At 35.9% G+C, this 23,233-nt stretch overlaps 1 protein-coding gene across 2 annotated transcripts in view; it reads left to right on the top strand.

Annotated features, from left to right (window-relative positions):
* RNF13 (ring finger protein 13) overlaps nucleotides 1–23,233 on the top strand; it is a 167,319-nt gene that overhangs the window by 49,185 nt on the left and 94,901 nt on the right. For both annotated transcript variants that reach the window (XM_012437070.3, XM_064378793.1), the window contains exon 4: nucleotides 20,056–20,181. In XM_012437070.3, the coding sequence (XP_012292493.2) occupies nucleotides 20,056–20,181 (126 nt within the window). The remainder of the gene's footprint in view (nucleotides 1–20,055; nucleotides 20,182–23,233) is intronic.

The raw sequence follows: 23,233 nt of genomic DNA on the forward strand, positions 1-23,233 counted from the left end.
TCCCTCCTGACTGGCTTGATAATTCTCTCTCTGGCAAGATGGAAATAGTTCTACTGGAATGGATTAGTTCCCTCAAGAATGGGTTGTTATAAAGCTAGGACACCCCTTAGGTTTGGTCCCTCTTCACATATGCCCACTTCTCCTTTGGCCTTCTCCATCACGTTTTGATTTAGCCGTCACCAGAAGCTGAGCAGGTGCCAGTGCCATGCTTCTTAAATAGCCTGAAGAACCATGAGCTAAATAAACCTCCTTCCTTTATAAATAACCTGCCTTGGCCAGGTGTGGTGGCTCATGCTTGTAATCCCAGCACTTTGGGAGGCCAAGGGGGGCAGATCATGTGGTCAGGAGTTCGAGACCAGCCTGGCCCACATGGTGAAACCCTGTCTCCACTAAAAATACAAAAATTAGTGGGACATGGTGGTAGATGCCTGTAATCCCAGCTATTTGGGAAGCTGAGGCAGGAGAATTGCATAAAACTGAAAGGTGGAAGTTGTAGTGAGCTGAGATCACACCACTGCTCTCCAGCCTGGGCAACAAGAGTAAAACTCTGTCTCAATCAATCAACAAATAAATAAATAAATAACATTCCTCAGGTGTCCTGTTACAGAAACACAAAATAGACCAAGGCAGTAGTCAAGACTTTACATGTAGATTTGTAATGCTTTTTATTATCAGTATAATTGGAATAATTTGGTTACACATTGAGGGCCAGTCTCAAGAGAATCAAACTTTTCCAGATTTCTTGTTTCTGTATTTTTAGCAAGTACCTTTATAGGTAGAGGAGATAATGATTGTTTAAAAATTGAAAACAAGATTTATCGCTGATAAGGAAGCTTTGTCGAATAAGCCAAGTGTCAGATTACCTGTTATAGTTATCAATGGCAAATCTCATTTTCAGCAACACACCTTTTGGACTAGATTCACCATGTTCCACTGCTGAGTCTGACTGACAGACTCTGTCTGAGCGACACATGACAGGATTTCACAGACACAGATGTTTTGCCTGCATGAGTGAGGCGAGGGGACCCCATGGCTCATACATCCCAAAGAGGGAGTCCGGCTGTGAAGCCTCCGTAAGCTGGAGACACTCCACATTTATGTTGAACAGATTTAATGACAAAGGTCTCCAGTAAACACCATTATTGGGTAATTAACATTGCAGCCCCTAACGCCCACCCTCTCCCCCCAATAGAGAGTAGTTCTAGACACAGAAGATCCAAGGTCAGTCTTAGGACAACATAAGTAAACAAGCTATTTAGATAAACTCCCTTACATTCCTTTGTACCTACTCCTCGCCCAATTGCCTCTGTATAAGGACAGCACCTTTGGCTCATTCCTTCCTGAAGCTTTGCAGAAACTCTCAGCCTTCCAAGAAGGTTTGCATCTTTCTTATAATTTTTCCCACCACCCTGACTGATCTCCTACAATCCACGTATACTGTGTTTTTGTAATCTGGTAGTTATGTCGAAGAGGAAGAAAGTAGAGGAGATGAAGATCATGGGATGCAGATTTGTCCTACTATCCAGAACAAAATTGCAAATAAGGGGTTTTTCTTAATATGATGTATAATTTATTTCTCCTCATCATTATTCATTAAATTAGTGTCCTGTATCATCACCAGTTAATTTTCCACAAACTAGGCTTGTTCTTTGAAAGTTATTTTACCAGTTAATTTTAAGAATCTTTTTTTTTTTTTTGAGATGGAAGTCTTTCTCTGTCACCCAGGCTGGAGTGCAATGGTGTGATCCCCGCTCACCACAACCTCTGCCTCCTGGGTTCAAGCAATTCTCCTGCCTCAGCCTCCAGAGTAGCTGGGATTGCACGTGCATGCCACCATACCTGGTTAATTTTTTGTGTTTTTAGCAGAGACAGGGTTTCACCATGTTGGCCAGGCTGGTCTTGAACTCCTGACCTTGTGATCTGCCTACCTCAGCCTCCCAAAGTGCTGGAATTACAGGAGTGAGCCACCATGCCCAGCCTATTTCAAGGTTCTTATTACAGAAAATGATATTGTTTAATATAAAGTCTTGAGATTAGAAGAGGGTTTTTTTCCCTAGTGAAGGAAAATGGAACTACTGCAAGGAAATGTGGTTGTTTGGATGTCTTATTTGTGGTACTTCCTTTGCCTGCTTTCTTTGCAGGAAAGAAGCTTAGTGCTGCTTAGTATATTATTCCTCTCAGAACACTTACACAGTTTTGTGATGTGAAGAAGCCTTGGTTAAGGCTCAATGTGCTGGACTTCCTCACCCTTAGAACTGGTACAGTATCACCCTCAGTCTGTAGACTTAAACAAAGGCCAGAGTTCCTTTTTCAAAGGATAAATAATGAAATAGCATTGTCAAAATAAAGAGTAAAACCGTTTGGCTATATATGAAATAGGAATTCTAAGATCTAAGGACGTTTTCAAATGCACATAGTTAGATGGTATAAAAAGAATACTTTTGTAGTGAATTTCGAGCTTAGCTAGATGGTATAAAAGGAATACTTTTGTAGTGAATTTTGAGCTTCTAAAATAAACCCTTTCTTCTTAATTTCAAAAAGTAATTGTTGCTTGTTCATTTATTAAATGAAGCAGGGACTATAGCATTCATTTGATGTAGAAAATAATAAATTATTTCCTCATGGCAAATAATCACGAAGAGGGGAGATAAAGACACACACAGACACACAGACACACACACACGAAGCCAAAGGAGGCTCAGGTTTTTGATTTCATAAATCAACACACTCCATTTTCTCATTGCATTACTGGGCATCTATGTTGTTCACTTAGTAGTTTTTATTAGGTTTTCTTACTGGCTTTCTCAGTTCCACATGGCAATTTCTGCTCGTGAAAAACTATTTTTCTCATTAGAAGAGTGTTATATGCTCACCATTAAAATTAAGATGATATATAGATATGAAAAATAATATGGCTCTTGGAGTAGGAGAATTGTTATGATTAAAATGACCATACTGCCCAAAGCAGTCTACAGATTCAATGCAATTTCTATCAAAATATCAATGTCATTTTTCATAGAAATAGAAAAAATGATCCTAAAATTTGTATGGATCCAGAAAAGACCACAAATAGCCAAAGAAATCCTGAACAAAAAGAACAAAGCTGGAGACATCAAACTACCTGACATCAAAATATATTACAAGGTGGCCAGGTGTGGTGGCTCACACTTGTAATCCCAGCACTTTAGGATCCTGAAGTGGGTGGATCATTTGGGGTCAGGAGTTTGAGATCAGCCTGGCCAACATGGTGAAACCCAGTCTGTACTAAAAATACAAAAATTAGCTGGGCATGGTGGTGGGCACCCATAGTCTCAGCTACTCAAGAGGCTGAGGCAGGATAATCACGTGAACTTGGGAGGCACAGGTTGCAGTGAGCCGAGATTGTGCCACTGCACCCCAGCCTGGGCAACAGAGAGAGACTCCATCTAAAAGAAATATATATATATATAATGTATTTGTACATATATACACACATACATGTATATTTGTATGTATCTATACACATATATACATATTACACACATGTATATATAAAACAAGGCTACAAGAACCAAAACAGTATGGTATTGATATAAAAACAGACACACAGACCAATGCTACAGAGTAGAGGATCCAGAAATAAATTCACATATTTATAGCCAAATGATTTTTGACAAGGGTACCACGAACATACATTGGGGAAAGGACAGTCTCTTCAATAAAGGGTGCTGGGAAAATTGGATATCCACATGCGGAAGAATGAAACTGAACCGCCATCTCTCACCATATACAGAAATCAATTCAAGATGGATTAAAGAATTAAACGTAAGCCCCAAAACTGTTAAACTGCTGGAAGAAAACATACGGAAAACACTTCAGGGCATTGATCTAGGCAAAGATTTTATGGCTAAGACCTCAAAAGTACAGACAACAAAAACAAAAATAGACAAATAAGACTATATTGAACTACAAAGCTTTTGCACAGCAAAGGAATCAACAGAGGGAAGAGACAACCTGTTGAATGGGAGAAGATATTTGCAAACTATCCATCTGACAAGTGACTAATATCTAGAGTATGTAAGGAATTTGAACATCTCAACAGCAAAAAAACAATCTGATGTAAAAAAGGGCAAATGATATAAACAGATATTTCTCAAAGAAGACATACAAATGGTCAATGGGCATATGAAAAAAATGTTCAACATCACTAATCATCAGGGAAATGTAAATCAAAACCACAGTGAGATAGCATCTTAATCCAGTTAGGATGGCTGTTATTAAAAGGACAAAACATTACAGATGTTGGCAAGGATTCAAAGAAAAGGGAACTCCTACACTGTTAGTGGGAATGTAAATTAGTACAACTACTATGGAAAATGATATGGAGATTTCCAAAATAAACTAAAAATGGCGGGGGGTTGGGAAACTAAAAATAGCACTACCATAAGATCCAGCAGTCCCACTACTGGGTATTTATCCAAAGGAAAAGAAATGTATCAAAGGAATACCTGCACTTGCACATTTATTACGTCACTTCACAATAGCCAAGATGTGGAAAGTGTTCATTAATAGATGAATGGATTAAAAAAATGTATATATATGAAATGTAATACTATTTGGCTGTATAAAGAATGAAATCATGTCATCCATCACAACATGAATGGAACTAGAGATTATTATGCTAAGTGGAATTATACAGGCAGAGAAAGAACAAATATCCAATGTTCTCACGTGGAAGCTAAAAAAGTTGATCTTATGGAGGTTGAGAGTAGAATGATAGATACCAGAGGGTGGGAAAAGGGTGTGGTTGAGAGGGGGAGATGAAGAGAGGTTGGAAGAGGGTACAAACATACAGTTAGATAGAAGGTTTTAATGTTTGATAGCAGAATAGAGTGACTATAGTTAGCAATGATGTACTAAGTATATTTTAAAGTAGCTAGAAGAGAGAACTTGAAATGTTCTCAACGGATAGAAATGATAAATACTCAAGGTGATAGATTGGTGAAGTATCCTGACTTGATCATTACATGTTTTATGCATGAAACAAATTATCACATGTATCCCATAAATATGTAAAATATTAAATATCAATAAAGTTAAAAAAGAATATGAAAATCATACATAATTCTGAACAGTTAAAGATTATAGTGGTAGACATTTGGGTACAACTGTGTGAACTTGTGTAGACACACTCATGCCTTCATTTTATGCACTTATATTTGCTATTTTGCAACTTTAAAAAATTGGCAATATGTGGGATGGGATATCCAATATTATAGATATCTTTCCAAATAAAAATCTAAACATTCATATCATCATTCCAAATTATACAATTTATAATACTTGAATTACACCATAATGTAACCAGTCCTTTGTGTGATTGGACATTTATATTGCTTTCACTTTTTAAAAATTGAAATATTTCAAACATAGACAAAAGTGTGAGAATAACAGGGCATCCCGTATGTTTGCTACCTAGAGATTAATATTTTACTATTTTTTTAAAAGAGGAAACAAAATATTACAGATACCACTGAAACATCCTTTTTATCGTACCATATTGTTGTGTTCCCTTACTTTGCTCCTTGTAGATGATCATTATCCTGAAACTTATGTATATTTTTCCCATTTATGTTATAAAACATATATATATATATATTCTGCCATATATACATCTATAGAGGTTGTGCTTCCATTTAAATTTTTTTGCTAAAAAGCAAATTTTTAAAAAGCAAGTTTTTAAAACTTGCTTTTTTCATCTAACACTATATTTGAAATTTTTGTTATTACATATTTCTAATTCATTTTAACTGTTGCATACTACATCTTATGAATATGCCACAATTTATTTTTTTGTTCTTTTGCTGGTAGATGCCAATTTTTTTACTTTCTTTTTTAGTGAACATCTTTTAAATACGTCTTCTTGTATTCACACTCATCAAATTAGTAAAAATATGAGTCTAACAATATCCACAACTGGCAGGGATATGAAGCCAGGTATTTTTATATACTGCTGGTATAAAAGAATGTCTAGCCACTTTGGTGAGGTTAGTAATATCCCCCTTCTTCTGTAAGTGATAAGTAATAAAATAATTCTTTACATTTGATATATTCCCTGTTTCATGAAATAAATGAATGAGTAATCATCACCTTTGAAATTAACAGAATAACTAATGGCAATGACAGTACTCTTATTAAGTAAGGTATTGTAATTGTTCTCCCCACTTTAGTTTGCCTGCGCTATCCCTTCCTGCCAGTTGCCATTCTCTTTGAATTCTGAATGCTGAAATAATTCCTCTAGTTAGGATCTTACCATTTCCATCATTATGATCCTTTAATCAGATTGATAACCAAATTGTATCACCTTTAGTTAACCAGGTTGTATTCAACCATAAACTGAGTTATAATGACAAATTGCAAATGGCAAGTGCTGTGGTAAGTAATGAATGAGTGAGGGTCTTTTTTCGTTGTGGTTGTGTTTGTTATGTTTTAGAAAACAGTATAGTTTTTGTTTCATTACCAAAGAATTCCTCTTAGTCTTGATACTTTTTTTTTTTTTTTAAGATGGAAGCTTTCTCTGTCACCCAGCCTGGAGTGCAGTGGTGCAATCTCAGCTCACTGCAACCTGTGCCTCCTGGGTTCAAACAATTGTTGTGCCTCAGCTTCCTGGGTAGTTGGGATTATAGGCACGTGCCACCATGCCTGGCAATTTTTGTATTTTTAGTAGATAGGGGGTTTCATCATGTTAGCTAGGCTGATCTTGAACTCCCGACCTCAGTTGATCTGCCTGCCTCGGTCTCCCAAAGTGCTGGGATTACAGGCATGAGCCACTGCACCTGGCCTACTTTGTTTGAAATACTGAAGGAGGATTTCTCTGATGCCTGTTAAGTTTTCATGGATTTACTTTTTGTGTTTGTTTCTAAACTCTTGCTATCAAAGATTTTGTTAAGAATTCTGTAGTTATTATATTTAGCCTCTTTATATTTTTACAGGATTTGTCAAATTTTATAGAATATGAATTATGCATAAATATTCCTTACTGGGTTGTACTGATTATGTGGCAATTGTAGAGGACATGCGTTATCACTGTAAGCACAATCCACTTAGAACTCTTATTTTTAGAGAAATGATTTTGTTGCATGTAGCTGAAATGGCAATGTTTCATTGGATATATATATATATATATATATATATATATATATATTTATATATATATTTTAGAAAGATAATGTGGTTGTAATATTAGTGTGAATGTAATTACTGTAGTTTGGATATTTGATCCTTATGTTGAAATTTGATCCCTAGTGTTGGAGGTAAGGTCCAATGGGAGGATGTTTGGGTCATGGAAGTGGATCCCTCATGAATGGCTTGGTGACCTCTGCCATAATGAATGAATTCTCACTCAGTTCTTGTGAGAGCTTGTTGTTCAAGAGTCTGGCAACTCTATTCTCTCTCATCATGTGATCTCTTCTCACGCGGGCTCCCCTTCACCTTCCACCATGCATGAGTGGAAGCAGGACATCAGAAACAGATGCTGGTGTCATGCATTTTTTGTTTGTTTGCTTTCTTCTATGGCTTGCAGAACTATGAGCCAAATAAACCTCTTTACAAATTACCCAGCCTCAGGTATTCCTTTATAGCAATACAAACACACTAAGACAGTAACATATCAATTAAAAGGCATTGACTCCAGAGCGCACATTTCATTTTGTTTTCTAAAATGTCAAGATATCATATCCATCGAGTGAACAAATGTTATCTATGTGTACCAAATGAGAGGCACAACCAGATGACCTTTTCTTCAGAGAGCTGGAATACCATAAAATCAAAATCCTGACAAATCACTACGGTTAAGTAAAAGAAAACTGAAGGTTACAATCATTAAATGTTTACCAATTATGCTATTGTTAAGAATTAAATTTAAAAAGAATGTCAGTTGCATCTTTTATGATTTCCCTTAGTTTAAATCTCTCCATATCAATCCGAATAAAAAAGAATTTATTCATCTTATTTCCTAGCTTTATTCTGGATACTATGATTTGTTGCCACCCTTCCCTCCTTTTTTCTTTTAATGGCAAGATCACTAGCAAACTATTTGTGTCTGCAAATTAATTTGAAGTAGTAAACTTTGGGAGAAGATATTTATTATTTTATATATAAATGAAATTTTATTTGGAATCACATTAATCTTATTCTGATGATATAAAGAAAGGTATAGTGCATGTTTAATAAGATATATTGTATTTAGATGGAACAACCAAAATTCCAAAACCAAGAGAAGAAAAATTAGGCATTTGGAATGTAATTCTCCTTAACCAGTATGATCTAAGAAATAAAAATAAATAAATAAAAACAATCATCTCCATAAGATAAAAATATCTTTTCTGGCTGTCTGCAGAAGTAGCACTTATCACTGGTTACAGTAGACTGGAGCCCGTGCAAAGGGGCTAATCCTTTCAACACATTCATGAAACTTCTTTCTAGATATTTTGGTGATGTATATATTAAACAGATATTATGTTTGTTATAATAACCATCAATATTAATAGTAAAAACAGGAGTATTTAAGATATAACCTCAAAAGCCATCTTGTTAATTGACCAGCCCTATGCCCTCCTGTTTTGTTTTGTTTTTGAGAGGGAGGGTCTCACTCTGTCTGCCAAGCTTAAGTACAGTGGTGTGCTCTTGGCTCACTGCAGCCTCCCACTTCTGGGCTCAATCAATCCTCCCACCTTAGCCTCCAGAGTAGCTGGGACTATAGGCGTGCACTACCACAGCCAGCTAATTTTTGTATTTTTTGTAGAGATGGGGTTTTGCCATGTTGCCCAGGTGTTCTCATACTAATGAACTCAAGCAATCTGCCCACCTTGGCCTCCCAAAGTGCTGGGATTACAGGCATGAGCCACCATGGCTGCTACTCTCTTGTTTTTGAACAACAGCTTTATGAAGATATAATTCATATGCAATTCACTGATTTCAGCGTACATTTCATCTGCTCTTAGTATTTTCACAGTTATGCGACTTACCACAGTTTTAGGATATCTTCATCACCCGCAAGAGAAACTCCCCATACTCATTAGTAGTGTGATTCCTCATTTTTCCTAACCCCTCCCCACCCAGTCCTAGGCAGTCATTAATTTACTACCTGTTTCTAGATTTGCCTATTTTGACATTTCATATAAATAAAATCATATAATATGTGGACTTCGGTTTCCAGCTTTTTTCACTTGACCTGCCATCAAGGTTGATTCAGTACTTTGTTTCTTTTGATGGCTGAATAATATTTCATTGTGTGGATATATCCCATTTTGTTTATATTTTCATCAGTTGATGGACATTTGGGTTGTTTCTAATTTTGGCTATTATGGATAATGCTGCTGTAAATGTACATGTGTTATGTGTGGACATATGTTTTCATTTTTCTTGAGTATATACTTAAGAGTGCAATTGCTGGGTCATATGGTAACTTTATAATTAACCTTTTAAGGAACTGCCAGATTCATTTTCAAAGTGACTGCACCATATAAGTTCCAATCAGTGGGCCGGGCGCGGTGGCTCACGCCTGTAATCCCAGCACTTTGGGAGGCCGAGGTGGGCGGATCACGAGGTCAAGAGATCGAGACCATTCTGGTCAACATGGTGAAACCCCGTCTCTACTAAAAATACAAAAAATTAGCTGGGCACGGTGATGCGTGCCTGTAATCCCAGCTACTCAGGAGGCTGAGGCAGGAGAATTGTCTGAACCCGGGAGGCGGAGGTTGCGGTGAGCCGAGATCGCGCCATTGCACTCCAGCCTGGGTAATGAGAGTGAAACTCCGTCTCAAAAAAAAAAAAAAAAAAAAAAAAGTTCCAATCAGCATTGTTTGAGGGTTACAGTTTCTCCGTGTGTGTGTCAGGACTTGTTTTTATCTGTCTTTTTTGATGACATCCTGGAGGTTGTGAAGTGGTATCTCATTGTGGTTTTGATTTGCATTTTCCTAGAGATTAGTGATACTGAACATCTTTACATGTGCTTATTAGCCATTTGTATATCTTCTTTGAAGAAATGTCTGTTTAGATCCTTTGCTTATTTTTAAATTGGTTTATATGAGTTTTTATTATGTATTTGTAAGTTTCTTTATATATTCTAGATACAAGTCCCCCATCAGATATATGATTTACAGGTACATTTTCCTATTCTCTGGGTTGTCTTTTCATTCTTTGATATTTTTTGTTCTTTGAAGAACAAAAGTTTTTAATTTTGATTAAGTCCAATTTATTATTTCTCTTGGTATGTTTTTTATGTTATATTTAAGAAACAAGTTCCTTATCCAAATTCTTGAAAATCTATGCCTTTTTCTCCAAGGATTTTATCATCTTAGTTCTTAGATTTAGATCTTTAATTTATTTTGAGTTAAATTTTGTATATGGTGTGAGGTGAGGTCCAACTTAATTCTTTTGCATGTGAACATCCAGTTGTCCTAGCACCACTGGTTGAAAAAAATATTCTTTTCCCATTGAGTTGTCATGATACCTTATCAAAAAGTCAACTGATCGTAAATATGAAGGTTTATTTCTGGAATCTGTATGCTACTTCATTATCTATATGTCTGTCTGTATGCCAGTACCATACTGTCTTGATTACTATAGGTATGTAGTGATTTTTGAAATTTGAAATGTGAGTCTTCAACTTGTTCATCTTTTTTCAGACTATTTTGGCTGTTTTTTAGACCCTTTGAATTTTCAGTTGAGTTCTAAGATCACATTGTCAGTTTCTGCAAAAATAAAAATCCAGCTGGATTTTCATATAGACTCTATCAAAATTAATTTAGGGAGCATGGCTGTCTTAACAGTATTAAATCTTCTGACCTATGAAAATAGCTTTCTATTTATTTAGGTCTTTAATTTTTTTTTTTTTTTAAACAAAGTCTTGTAACTTGTAGTGGACAGGCCTTGTACTTCTTTTGTTAAATTTATTCCTAGGTATTGTATCTTCTTTGATACTATTGTAAATGGTATTGCTTCCCTAATTTCATTTTTGGATTTTTCATTGCAAATATTTAGAGATTCAGTTATTTTTAATATGATCTTTAATCCTGCAACCTTGCTGAATTTGTTGATTACTTATAGTTGTTTTTTAGTGAATTCTTTAGGATTTCTTTATGTGAGATCATGTTATTTGCAAATAGCTAGGTTTAGTCCTTTTCTAATCTGTATGGCTTTTATTTTATTTATTTTTCTCCCAAATGCTCTGATGAAACTACCCGTACAGTTTTGAAAGAAGTGTGGAGCAGACATCCTTGCCTTGCCTTTGATATGAAGGGGAAAGCATCCAGTCTTTCATCATTATAATGTTAGCTATGGGTTTTTTGTAAATGTCCTTTATTAGGCTGAAAAAATTCCCTTCTATTGTTGAATATTTTTTATCATGAAGGGATGTTGAATTTTCCAAATGCTTTTTTTCTTTGTCTATTAAGATGATCTTGTAATTTCCTCCCATTATTCTATTGATATAGCATATCACATTAATTAATTTTTGTTGACATACCAACATTGCATTCCTGGAATAAATCCAACATGGTAATGATATATAATTTAAAAAATATATTTGGTTGAGTTCAATTTTCCAAAATTTTTTTGAGGATTTTAATTTCTATATTCACAAAGAATATGGGTCTGTAGTTTTCTTTTCCTTTGATGTTTTTACCTAGTTTGGTATCATTGTAATACTGGCCTTATAGAATGAGTTTGGAAGGGTTCCCCTTCTACTTTTTTCGATAAGATTTTGTGGAAGATTTGTGCTAATTCTTCTTTAAACATTCAGTAAAATGCAACCAGTTAGGCCTTCTTGGCCTGGGCTTTTCATTTTTGTAGGGTTGCTAACAGTGTCCCATCCCCTCTTAAGTTCTTGCTTTTATTAATTTGAGTCTTCTCTTTCATTTGGTCTGACCAGATAAATATTTGTTAATTTTGATTTTTTACAAGGAGCCAACTTTTGGTTTTGTTGATTTTCTTTACTTTTTATTCTCTGTTTTATCAATTTCTACTCTAATTTTTATTTCCTTCTTTCTGCTTGCTTTAGATTTAGTTCTCTTATTTTTTCAAGTATTTTAAGATGGAAGATTAAATTTTTGACTTGAGACTGTTGTTCATTTGCAGTTATCAGTTTCTAAGAATTGTTTTAGCAACACCCCATTTGTTTTGATATGTTGTGTGTTTATTTATTATTGAGGTAAAATATACATATATAATTTATTATTTTTAAGTAAGTTCAGTGGTAATAAATACATTCATATATATTTTTCCTATTTCTTTTCTACTCCCCTTCCCCTTCCTGGCCTCTGGTAACCACATCTACTATGTCTTCATGAAATGAAATTTTTTTTAGCCCCACATGAGTGAGAACATGTGATATTTTTCTTTCTGTACTTGGCTTATTTCATTTAACATACTGGACTCCAGTTCCATCTAGGTTGCTGTAAATGACAGGATTTCATTCTTTTTGGTGGCTGAATAATACTGTTGTGTGTGTGTGTGTGTGTGTGTGTGTGTGTGTGTGTGTATATCACATTTTCTTTATCCATTTACCTGTTGATCGGCACTTAGGTTGATTCCATCTTTTGGCTATTGTGAATAGTGCTGCAATAAACATGTGAGTATAGATATCTCCTTAATATATTGGTTTCCTTTATTTTGGATATGTACCCAGTAGTGGAATTGTTGGATCAAATGGTAGTTCTATGTTCAATTTTTAAAAGACTGTCCACGATGTTCTCCATAGTGTCTGTACTAATTATTTTCCCACCAACAGTGTACAAGCATTCCACTTTCTCCACATTCTCATCAGCATGTGTTATTAACTATCTTTTTGATAGTAGCCATTTTAACTGGAGTGGGATGATATCTCATTTAAAATGGTTTTTATTTGCATTTCCTTAATGCTTAGTTGTTGAACATTTTTGCATATACCTATAGGTCATTTGTTTGTCATCTGAGAAAGATTTGTTTGTCATCTTTTGATAAATGTTTGTTCAGATCTTTTGACAAAAAATCAGATTATTTGTTTTTTGTAATTGTATTGTTTACACTCTCTATACTGTATATCCTTTTTATTAATCCTTTGTAAAATGGGTAGTTTGCAAATGTTTTCTTCAATTCTGTGGTTTGTCTCTTCACTTGGTTGTTTCCTTTGCCATACAGAGGCTTTTTAGCAGATTAATCCCAGTTGTCTATTTTTGCTTTTGAAATCTTAATCTGAAAATCTTTGTCCAGACCAATGTCCTAGATTGCATCCCCAATGTTTTCTTCTAGTAGTTTCAGTTTCATGTCTCAGATTTAATTCTTTAATACATTTTGATTTTTTTTTTTAAAAAAAAGGAAGAAAGAAAGAAAGAAAAAAAAAAAAAGAAGAAGAAAAAGGAAGAGAAAGAAGAAGAGAGAATGGGAGTATTGCTTTATTGCCCAGGCTAGAATGCAGTCCAAAAATGGGAATTGAAAACCTCTTTTATGCCAATAATTGTGCTTAACAATGGAGACAGGAAGGAATAAGGGAAGAAAATAACAAACAAGCAGCCAACCAATATTTCATTTAAACCTATGAAATGCTATGCAATTACTGAGGAGTGATTTACTTCCAATTATGTAGTCACTTTTGGAATAGGTGTGATATGGTACTGCTAAGAATGTGTGTTTTGTGTATTTGAAGTGTAGAGTTCTATAAATGTTTATTAAGTTTACTTGTTCCAGGTCTGAGTTCAAGTCTTGTATGTCCTTGTTAATTTTCTATCTCATTGATCAGTCTAATATTGACAATGTGATGTTACAGTCTCCCACTATTATTGTGTGGGAGGCTAAGTCTCTTTATAAGTCATTAAGAACTTGTCTTATGTATCTGGGTGCTCCTGTATTGGGTGCGCGTATATTTAGGATCGTTAGCTCTTCTTGTTGCATTGATCCTTTTACCATTATGTAATGTCCTTCTTTGCCTCTTTTGATCTTTGTTGCTTTAAAGTCTATTTTATCAGAGGTGAGAATTGCAACTCCTGCTTTTTATTTATTTATTTATTTTTGCTCTCCGTTTGGTTGGTAAATCTTCCTCCGTCCCTTTGTTTTGAGTCTTTGTGTGTCGTTGCATGTGAGATGGGTCTGGATACAGCATACCGATGAGCTTTGGCTTTTTATCCAGTTAATAATATATATGAGTTTAATGCTGCCATTTGATGCTAGCTGGCTGTTTTGCCCATTAGTTGATGTAAGTTCTTCATTATGTTAATGCTGTTTGCTTTTGATATATTTTTGGAAAGGCTGATACTGGTTGTTCCTTTATATGTGTAGTGCTTCTTTCAGAAGCTCTTGTAAAGCTCTTGTAAAGCCTGGTTATGGTGAAATCTCTAAGTACTTGCTTGTTCGCAAAAGATTTTATTTTTCCTTCACTTGTGAAGCTTAGTGTGGCTGGATATGAAATTCTGGGTTGAAAGTTCTTTTCTTTAAGGATGTTGAATATTGGTCCCCACTCTTTTCTGGCTTGTAGGATTTCTGCTGAGAGATCTGCTGTAAGTCTGATAGGCTTCCCTTTGTGGGTAACCTGGCCTTTGTCTCTGGCTGCTCTTAGTATTTTCTCCTTCATTTCAACCCTAATGAATCTGACAATTATGTGCCTTGGGGTTGGTCTTCTTGAGGAATATCTTTGTGGTGTTCTCTGTATTGCCTGGAGTTGAATATTGTCCTGCCTTACTAGATTGGGAAAGTTTTCCTGAATAATATCCTGAAGAGTATTTTCCAACTTGGATTCATTCTCTTCATCACATTCAGGTACACCTATCAAACGTAGATTAGGTCTTTTCACATTGTCCCATATTTCTTGGAGACTTTGCTCATTCCTTTTTATCCTTTTTTTCTCTAATCTTGACTTCTCGCTTTATTTCATTAAGTTGGTCTTCAACCTCTGATATCCTTTCTTCTGCTTGATCAATTCGACTGTTAAAACTTGTGCGTACTTCGCGAAGTTCTCGTGTTGTGTTTTTCAGCTCCATTAATTCACTTATATTCCTCTCTAAATTGTCTATTCTCATTAGGATTTCATCAAACCTTTTTTCAAAGTTCTTAGTTTCTTTGCATTGGGTTAGAACAAGTTCTTTTAATTCACAGAAGTTTCTTATCATCCACCTTCTGAAGCCTACTTCTGTTAATGGAACGCACTCGTTCTCCATCAGGCCTTGTTCCGTTGCTGATGAGGAACTGTGATCCCCTGTAGAGGGAGAGGCATTCTGATTTTGGGTATTCTCAGCCTTTTTATGCTGGTTTCTTCCCATCATTGTAAATTTATCCACCTGTCGTCTTTGTGATTACCGACTTTCAAATTAGGTCTCTGAGTGGACGTCCAACTTGTTGATTCCCAGTGCCGAAATCTGAGGAATCCACTGTGCCGGCCAAAACAGCGGTGTTAAGATTGATGGTGCTTTTCTGCTGGGGAATCTCCAGTCCAGCTCCCTTCTTGAGTCCGTCCTTCAAGCAGCTGAATAGGCGACTCTGTCTTCCAGGAGCTCCAAACATCGGCCGAAAGGGGACCCAGTCCCACTCACTCTGCATGAAGAACTGCCGCGCCGAGGCGCCGGCAAAACCGCCGCACTGGCGACCCGTGGGGCTCCTCCGCTGGGAATCTCCTGGTCCGTGAGCAACAAAAATTCATCTGAAAGTGTGGCATCCTCTCGTTCTCTGCACTTTTACTGAGAGCTACCATCCCGAGCTGCTAGTGATCAGCCATCTTGGATCTCTCTCCTACATTTTGATTTTTGTGTGTGATGAGGGATAGGGATCTAGTTTCATTCTTTTGAATATAGTTATCTAGCTGTCCCTGCACTATTATTGAAGAAACTGTGCTTTCCGAATTGTACGTTCTTATTGCCTTTGTTGAAGATGAGTTGTCTGGAAATGCGTGTATTTATATCTGGGTTCTTTATTCCGGTCCATTGGTCGGTGTGTTTGTTTTTATACCAATATCATGCTGTTTTGGTTACTATAGCCTCATAATACATTTTGAAGTCAGGTAGTGTTAGGTCCCCAGCTTTGTTCTTTTTGCTCATGATTTATTTGGCTCAGGGTCTTTTGTGGTTCCATATAAATTTTAGAATTTATTTTTCTATTTCTGTGAAGAATGTCATTGGTATTTTTATAGGGATTGCAGAATCTGTTAATTGCTTTGGATAGTATAGTATAGTCATTTTAACAACATTAATTATTTCAGTCTGTGAGCATGGAATATCTTTTCATTTTTTTGTGTCCTCTTAATTTTTTTCACCAGTGTTTTATAGTCTTCCTTGTTTAGATCTTTCACCTCTTTAGTGAAAGAGGTTTATCTGTTGTTCCTTGTGTAAAAATAGGTACTTACTGGTAAATTCTGCCCTTAGGTCAAACAACCTTGTTATCATTCTTTTTTTTTTTAATTGTACTTTAGGTTCTGGGGTACATGTGCAGATCATGCAGGATTGTTGCATAGGTACACACATGGCAATGTGGTTTGCTGCCTTCATCCCCCCGTCACCTACATCTGGCATTTCTCCTCATGTTATCCCTCCCTGACCTCCCCACCCCACCCCGCTGTCCCTCCCTTGGCCCCTCGCAACAGACCCCCGTGTGTGATGCTCTCCTCCCTGTGTCTATGTGTTCTCATTGTTCAACACCTGCCTATGAGTGAGACCACGTGGTGTTTGATTTTCTGTTCTTATGTCAGTTTGCTGAGAATGATGGTTTCCAGATTCATCCATGTCCCTACAAAGGATACGAACTCATCATTTTTTATGGCTGCATAGTATTCCATGTTGTATACGTGCCACATTTTCCTTGTCCATCCTTTAATTGTCCTACAAATCCTTTCTGAATCACTCCCTTCCCTATGTTTATAAGCCCCAGGTCTGGGGGGTAGTGGCACTGGAATCAGCCATCTCGCTACCGCCAGAGACACAGACATGGCTTCTGTTCATAAGTCCCTATTAAATTTTTCTTTCTAAGAAACTGAATTTGTCAGCTCCTTCCTGTGGCCTGTTATGTATCCTTTTTTTGTTTCTGATTTTGTTTATTTGGGTCTTCTCTCATTTTTTCTTAATCTAGAAAAAAGGTTTTCAATGTTTGTCTTTTCACAAAAACAATGTTTTGGTTTGTTGATCTTCTGTGTTGTTTTTACATCTCAATTTATATCCACTCCCCTCCCTTCCCCTCCCCTCCCTCCCTCCCTTCCTTCCTTCCTACCTTCCTACCTTCCTTCCTTCCTTCTTTCCTACCTTCCTTCCTTCTTCCCTTCCTTCTTTCCTCCTTCTTCCTTTCTTCTTTTTGTGTACAGAAAAATTGGAATGAATGATCTTTCTTTCTGTCTACTAATTTTGTGTTTCATTTAGTGTTGCTTTTCTAGCTCCTTGTGGTTCATTGTTAGGTTGTTTATTTGAAATCTGTATGCTTTTTTGATATAAGCATTTGTTACAGGAAAGGGGTCCTGATCCAGACCCCAAGAGAGGGTTCTTGGATCTCATGAAAGAATGAATTCAAGGTGAGTCACAGAGTAAAGTGAAAGCAAGTTTATTAGAAAAGTAAAGGAATAAAATAATGGCTACTCCATAGACAGAGCAGCTCAGAGGGCTGTTGGTTGCTTTTATTTCTTGTTGATATGCTAAACAAGGGGTAGGATTATTTCTGCCTTCTGTTTTTAGACCATATAGGGTAATTTCCTGATGTTGTAATGACGTCTGTAAACGGTCGTGGTGCTGGTGGTGTTACAGGAAAGGGTGTCAAGCCAGACCCCAAGAGAAGGCCCTTGGATTTTGCATAAGAAAGAATTCAGGACAAGTCCACAGTGCAAAGTGAAAGCAAGTATATTAAGAAACAAGGGGTGGATTATTATTATTATTTTTTATATAGAGAGAGATGGGGTTTCTCCATGTTGGTCAGGCTGGTCTTGAACTCCTGACCTCAGGTGATCCCCCCACCTCTGCTTCCTAAAGTTCTGGGATTACAGGTGTGAGCCACTGCGCCCGGCCTGGGGTGGATTATTTATGCCTCCCCTTTTTAGACCATATAGGGACAAACCTATTGTGTGGTGCTGCAGAATTGCTACTATGATTTGACATCTCCTTTGGTAGAGTTAGAAAGAAGGACTCTCCTTTCCAGGACTATAATTCCAGCTGGGGATTGTAGTCCTGCTTCTACTCTTAGTCTCTATCTACCTCATGGATATTTCTCCCTTCAGGCACTTGTGGTGCTTTCTGTGGGTTAAGGAAGAGACACAGGGAATGCAAGATAGTGGGCAATCTGGTTCCACCTTGGTCTTACTTTTTCCAGTGTAGAAACAGTGAGTTGGGGGGAAATTTTTCTTGCACTTGGTGCTGGGCAAAGTGGTGGGCAGGGTATTGTGGATGTGGAAGTCTGATTCTCCATCTGCTGGGAGTTTTTTTAACTTCTCCGTGGCCCTGGAAATGATGTCTCCTTATATTTGAGTTCTGGCTTATTTCTGGCCATAATCTCGTTGCTGTGTATGTGTTTTTATTTTTCTTTGGGGGGAGTCAAGCCAGCTTGGTTCTATACCACCATTTTGGAACTGAAAGTCAACCTGTATGGCTTGAGTTTAGTTGCTATAATAACCATATTGAAAGATTTCCTACACTAGTGATTTGACATTAAAGCAAAAAGTTAGTGTTTGCAGAAAGGCATTTAGAGCAGGGTGCGAATTTAACAAGAGTAAAGCAAATATTCATCATTTGAAGGATGACCACAGTTGTGTTTCCTTACAAAACAAAAAGGAAGTGCTTTATGGGATTAAGAAGAGGAGCTATTATATGAGCAAATGAAAGAGTGATACATTTTATACCCAAAATATGATGCATTTTATATTCAAAACAAACACTTTCCATATCACAAGCCAAGCAATGTAATTTCAGGGGGGAGAAATTGCCAAATCCTGTGGAATAGATGATTGGTGTCACCAGTTCAGAGACCATACAGAACTGTTGTTAAGACGTCGTCTCATACCTTTAATTCCCTCCTTCTTCCTTTATAAATGAATTCAGTGAATTTGATCATCTTTATGTGTTTATTCACTTTTTATATCTGTTAAGATAATCATTTGATTTTTCTGTTTTAATCTGTTATCACATTTTTTTTTTGAGACAGTGCTCTATCACCTAGGCTGGAATGCAGTGGCACAATCTTGACTCACTGCAACCTCCACCTCCCAGGTTCTAGCAATTTTCCTGCCTTAACCTCCCAAGTAGCTGGGACTACAGGCGTATGCCACCATGCTTGCCTAACTTTTGTATTTTTAGTAGAGACGGGGTTTCGCCATGTTGGCCAGGCCAGTCTCGAACTCCTGACCTCAGATGATCCACCTGCCTCAGCCTCCCAAAGTGCTGGGATTACAGGTGTGAGTTACTGGTACCTGCCTGTTACCACAATTTCTTATGTCAAACCATCCTGCATTTCTGGGAAAGCAACTTGCTGTTTACTTTTTAAATTCATGGTTATCTTATGAACATCTTTTCAGTTTAGTGTTTACAGGTCTTCCTCATTTTTTTTTAATGACTGCATTATTTTTCTATTGTATAAAGTATACTATAATTGCGTAAATAGCTGCCTTGTGGATATGCATGATTTCCAGTTTTTGCTATTAAAAATAATGTACCAGTGACTTTCCACATATACTTTATATACTTAAGCTAGCATTTCTGTGGAATAAATTTCTAGAAATGTATTTATTATGTGCATTTCATTGTCTGCTAAAATGAAAGAAAGTTAATTTTTAGACGTATTTGCTTGGTTTAAAAGGTCAAATATTGTTAGAAAATATACCAGAGCTTGTCTTTGGAGTGATTGGCCTTTGTATGGGTTTGCTTTTTTTTTTTTAACTTCAATACAAAAAATAGAACTTATTTTAGAAAACTAAATGCTTATGAAAGCAAATGCTGCTTTAGAAGTTCTGGGATTGTGAGCAGTTGTAGATGCCCAGTAATACATCTAACATAATGCAAAAAACATGACAAGATAAAAAGATATTTGTAGAAATAAGTTGATTGATTCATTGAATGAAACAGATAACTTTTACCAATTCTTTTTCAGGGATTTTTGATTAACTCAAAACCAGAGAATGCCTGTGAACCCATAGTGCCTCCACCAGTAAAAGACAATTCCTCTGGCACTTTCATCGTGTTAATTAGAAGACTTGATTGTAATTTTGATATAAAGGTATGATTTTCTTTTTTCATTTTTTGTTTCCTATTTGTTTAGTTAGCTAATTTAAATTCTCCCTTGTTTCAGAAAAGATTTAAAATTTAAAAGCCAGTAAGACTGAAAATAAACAGGATGCTTAGAATGAAAATAGCTTTACTGGTTCTGAGAATTTTCAGGCATTTGTTGAGTGTCTTGAACAGTGATTTAATAGTGGAATTTTACTTGAGCTCATCTAGGAATGAAAACTTAACTTCAGCCTTTAGTTTTATGCTTTTACCCTTTCAGTATCAATCCCAAACCTACGTCTATGCCTGTATCTACATTGTCATTGAAGTTTCTCTTTTGTAATAAGTTAAATCTGCCCCTGTATAAAGTTTTGTCTCTCTGACATGGGTTAAAATGGCATTTCAGATAATAAAACAAGGTTTTCCCACCTTTTTCACTATATATCTCCAGTGCTGCTCTAGATGTATGGTTTTTTAAAGTCTGTTTTTGGATTGACATTGGCAAAGGAGCCACATTGAGGCCTGTGTAAAATAAACTTTGATGTAACTTTTACTGAACTACCTCAGAGCTGAGTGTCATATAGTGTTTTGCATGTATCTCCCAGAATAGGATATAGGCTATTATTTCATATCTCTTGATCTTAGATTATTTGTCTGTTCAGCAGGAAAAACCACCCTGTCATGCTGTGCATGAATTTTCTCTGCAATTTTGAATAGATGGAAGAAATGACACCTCCATAATAAACTTATCAGAGGAATAAAATAATAAATGTAGAGGGATTTGAAAATGTATAGCACTTTGTAAATGATAGGTATTGTTACTACTTTATGTTAGTTCCAAATATAGACTCTCAATTGCCTTTAAATGGGAATAAATTACAGCTTGAAATCAAATGTAATAGATTTCCTGCTCCTCAGAGTTGTTTATGATAGTTTGAATTTAACTGTTTTATTCAGAACTAAACTTTAATAATTATAGGTTGCTTCAGTTAAAATTGTGTTATTATAATGTTTCATTAATTTTCTGCTAATAAATTAAAAGTAAACTAATTCTATTGATCCCAAGGTTTACTACATTATTACGCTATGTAATTCTGGACTCAGTACAGTCTTTGATAATTAGAAACTAGAATACTTTTTTGTTGTTGTTGTAACTTATCTTTATAGGCAGGGATGGGAGATGGTACACTTTGAAAATTAGGGAAATACTGTTATTGAATAACTGTTTTTGAAGATGAAACCACAACTCAGGAATGAATACAGTAGACTTGTTAGCGCTCTTGTCCCTTTAGTGGATCCTCATCAGGAGTCTGAGTAGTTCTAAAGGAGTTAAATGATTTAGTCGTTACTCCAGGTCATCTCTTTTCACTGCATGCCTTAAATTTTATGTTGCAGCCCTACCATCTACTTGAACTCTCTCAGCTGGCTGTGCCATGCTGATCATACCTTTGTGCCTTTACATGGCTGTGCCATGCTGATCATACCTTTGTGCCTGTACTGTTTTCTCTGTCCAAGATCTCTGTCTCCAGTGACCTTTACCACCCATTTATCTGTTTCATGAGTTACATGCTAACTGAGGATGTTACCTCCTCAGGAAGCCTTATTTTTCTACTTCCTCGATGCAGCACAAATCATTTCAGCTCAATGTGCTATTATTTATGCTTTCACCCTTCCACTTTGTAAATACTTCCTTCATTGCTTTTTATCACATTGTTATTACTTTTTATTAAATGTATTTCTCACTTGTGAATTGATGGTACATGTTTTAATCATATTTATATATCCCATGTGTATTATAGTGCATGGTAAACAATCAAGGCTTATTAAATCAAACTATGTAATAGTAAACCTTTTGCTTATGTGATTAATCTTTAAAAACATGTACATATAAAAAATATGGAAAAATGTTTCAGTTGAGCCATTCTTAAGTCAGAAAGGGAAATGTTAAAAAAAAGTTTCATTATACTTTTCCATGTAGGCACAGTTTTAATTAATAAGGCTCTAGTCTGTTCTTTAACATGGTTATTTTTCCTCCATAAATATACAGTGGAGTACATTGCAGTCATTTAAGGCTAAAGATTCCTTATTTATGTCATTCCTAATGGTTTCTGTCTTTGTCTCAGTTGTATAAATTTCTGGAATATCAGTTTACAAGGGAGACACGATGATTATAATCAAGGTCTGGAAACAGACTGCATACACTTCAGTCTCATCTTTATCATTTATTAGCAGTATGATCTTGGACAAGTCATTTTACTTCTGTGTGCCTCAATTTCATTACCTGTAAAATAAGAATTAGAATGTTTCCTATATCATAGGATTGTTGGGAGGATCAAATGAACTAGTCAGTGTTAAATGCCTATCAAACAGCATCTTGCACACAGGAAGGAGGCAGTGGGTCTTAGCTGTTGATGTTTTAACTATTGGAATTTAATAGAATAAGGGTAAAGATGGCAAAATTGCTGACTTTTCAGAATTAAATTGTCTGATAAGTCACATGTGATATAGCTACTCAGTGTCAGCTGATGTATAAAATTTCTAATTTGGCTTATAAAGACAGTTTAGTCATGCCATTATGGAATGTATAAAATATGTTTCATAAGTTTGTAATAGTAAGAATTATGGATCACCTATCAAGGTAGTGTGACTGGGTAAGGATAAAGTCATTATGGTTACTGGAAAAAGAACTGCAATCTCATCCTAAAGAAAATTTCCTTTCTAGGGTGGTTCCTGATGGATAAGCTCTTAGCCTTATTAACTGTAATTTTCATATCAGAAATCTCTGACTGCATTTAATGAGCTTCCAAAATGATGGCTACATACAGTTTTATATTAAGTGTGTTGTGGAATTTGGTCATCAATATTATGTACAATACTTCTTTTCAGAATTGCAGGTAAATATCTCTTGTAGATAATTAATTGTGGTTATTCATGCATATCCACAATTTTGTATGATGCATTGACTTAAAATAGTTAGAAAAATGATTTATTTCCTTATTTATTACATAGTTTACTAGGACTGAGTACTGAGGAAAACTTAATTCAGCACCATACGTAATACT

Source organism: Aotus nancymaae, unplaced genomic scaffold (assembly GCF_030222135.1).
Source record: "Aotus nancymaae isolate 86718 unplaced genomic scaffold, 86718_ANA_hifiasm-v0.15.2.pri h1tg000019l, whole genome shotgun sequence".
In the NCBI taxonomy this organism is placed as follows: Eukaryota; Metazoa; Chordata; class Mammalia; order Primates; family Aotidae; genus Aotus; species Aotus nancymaae.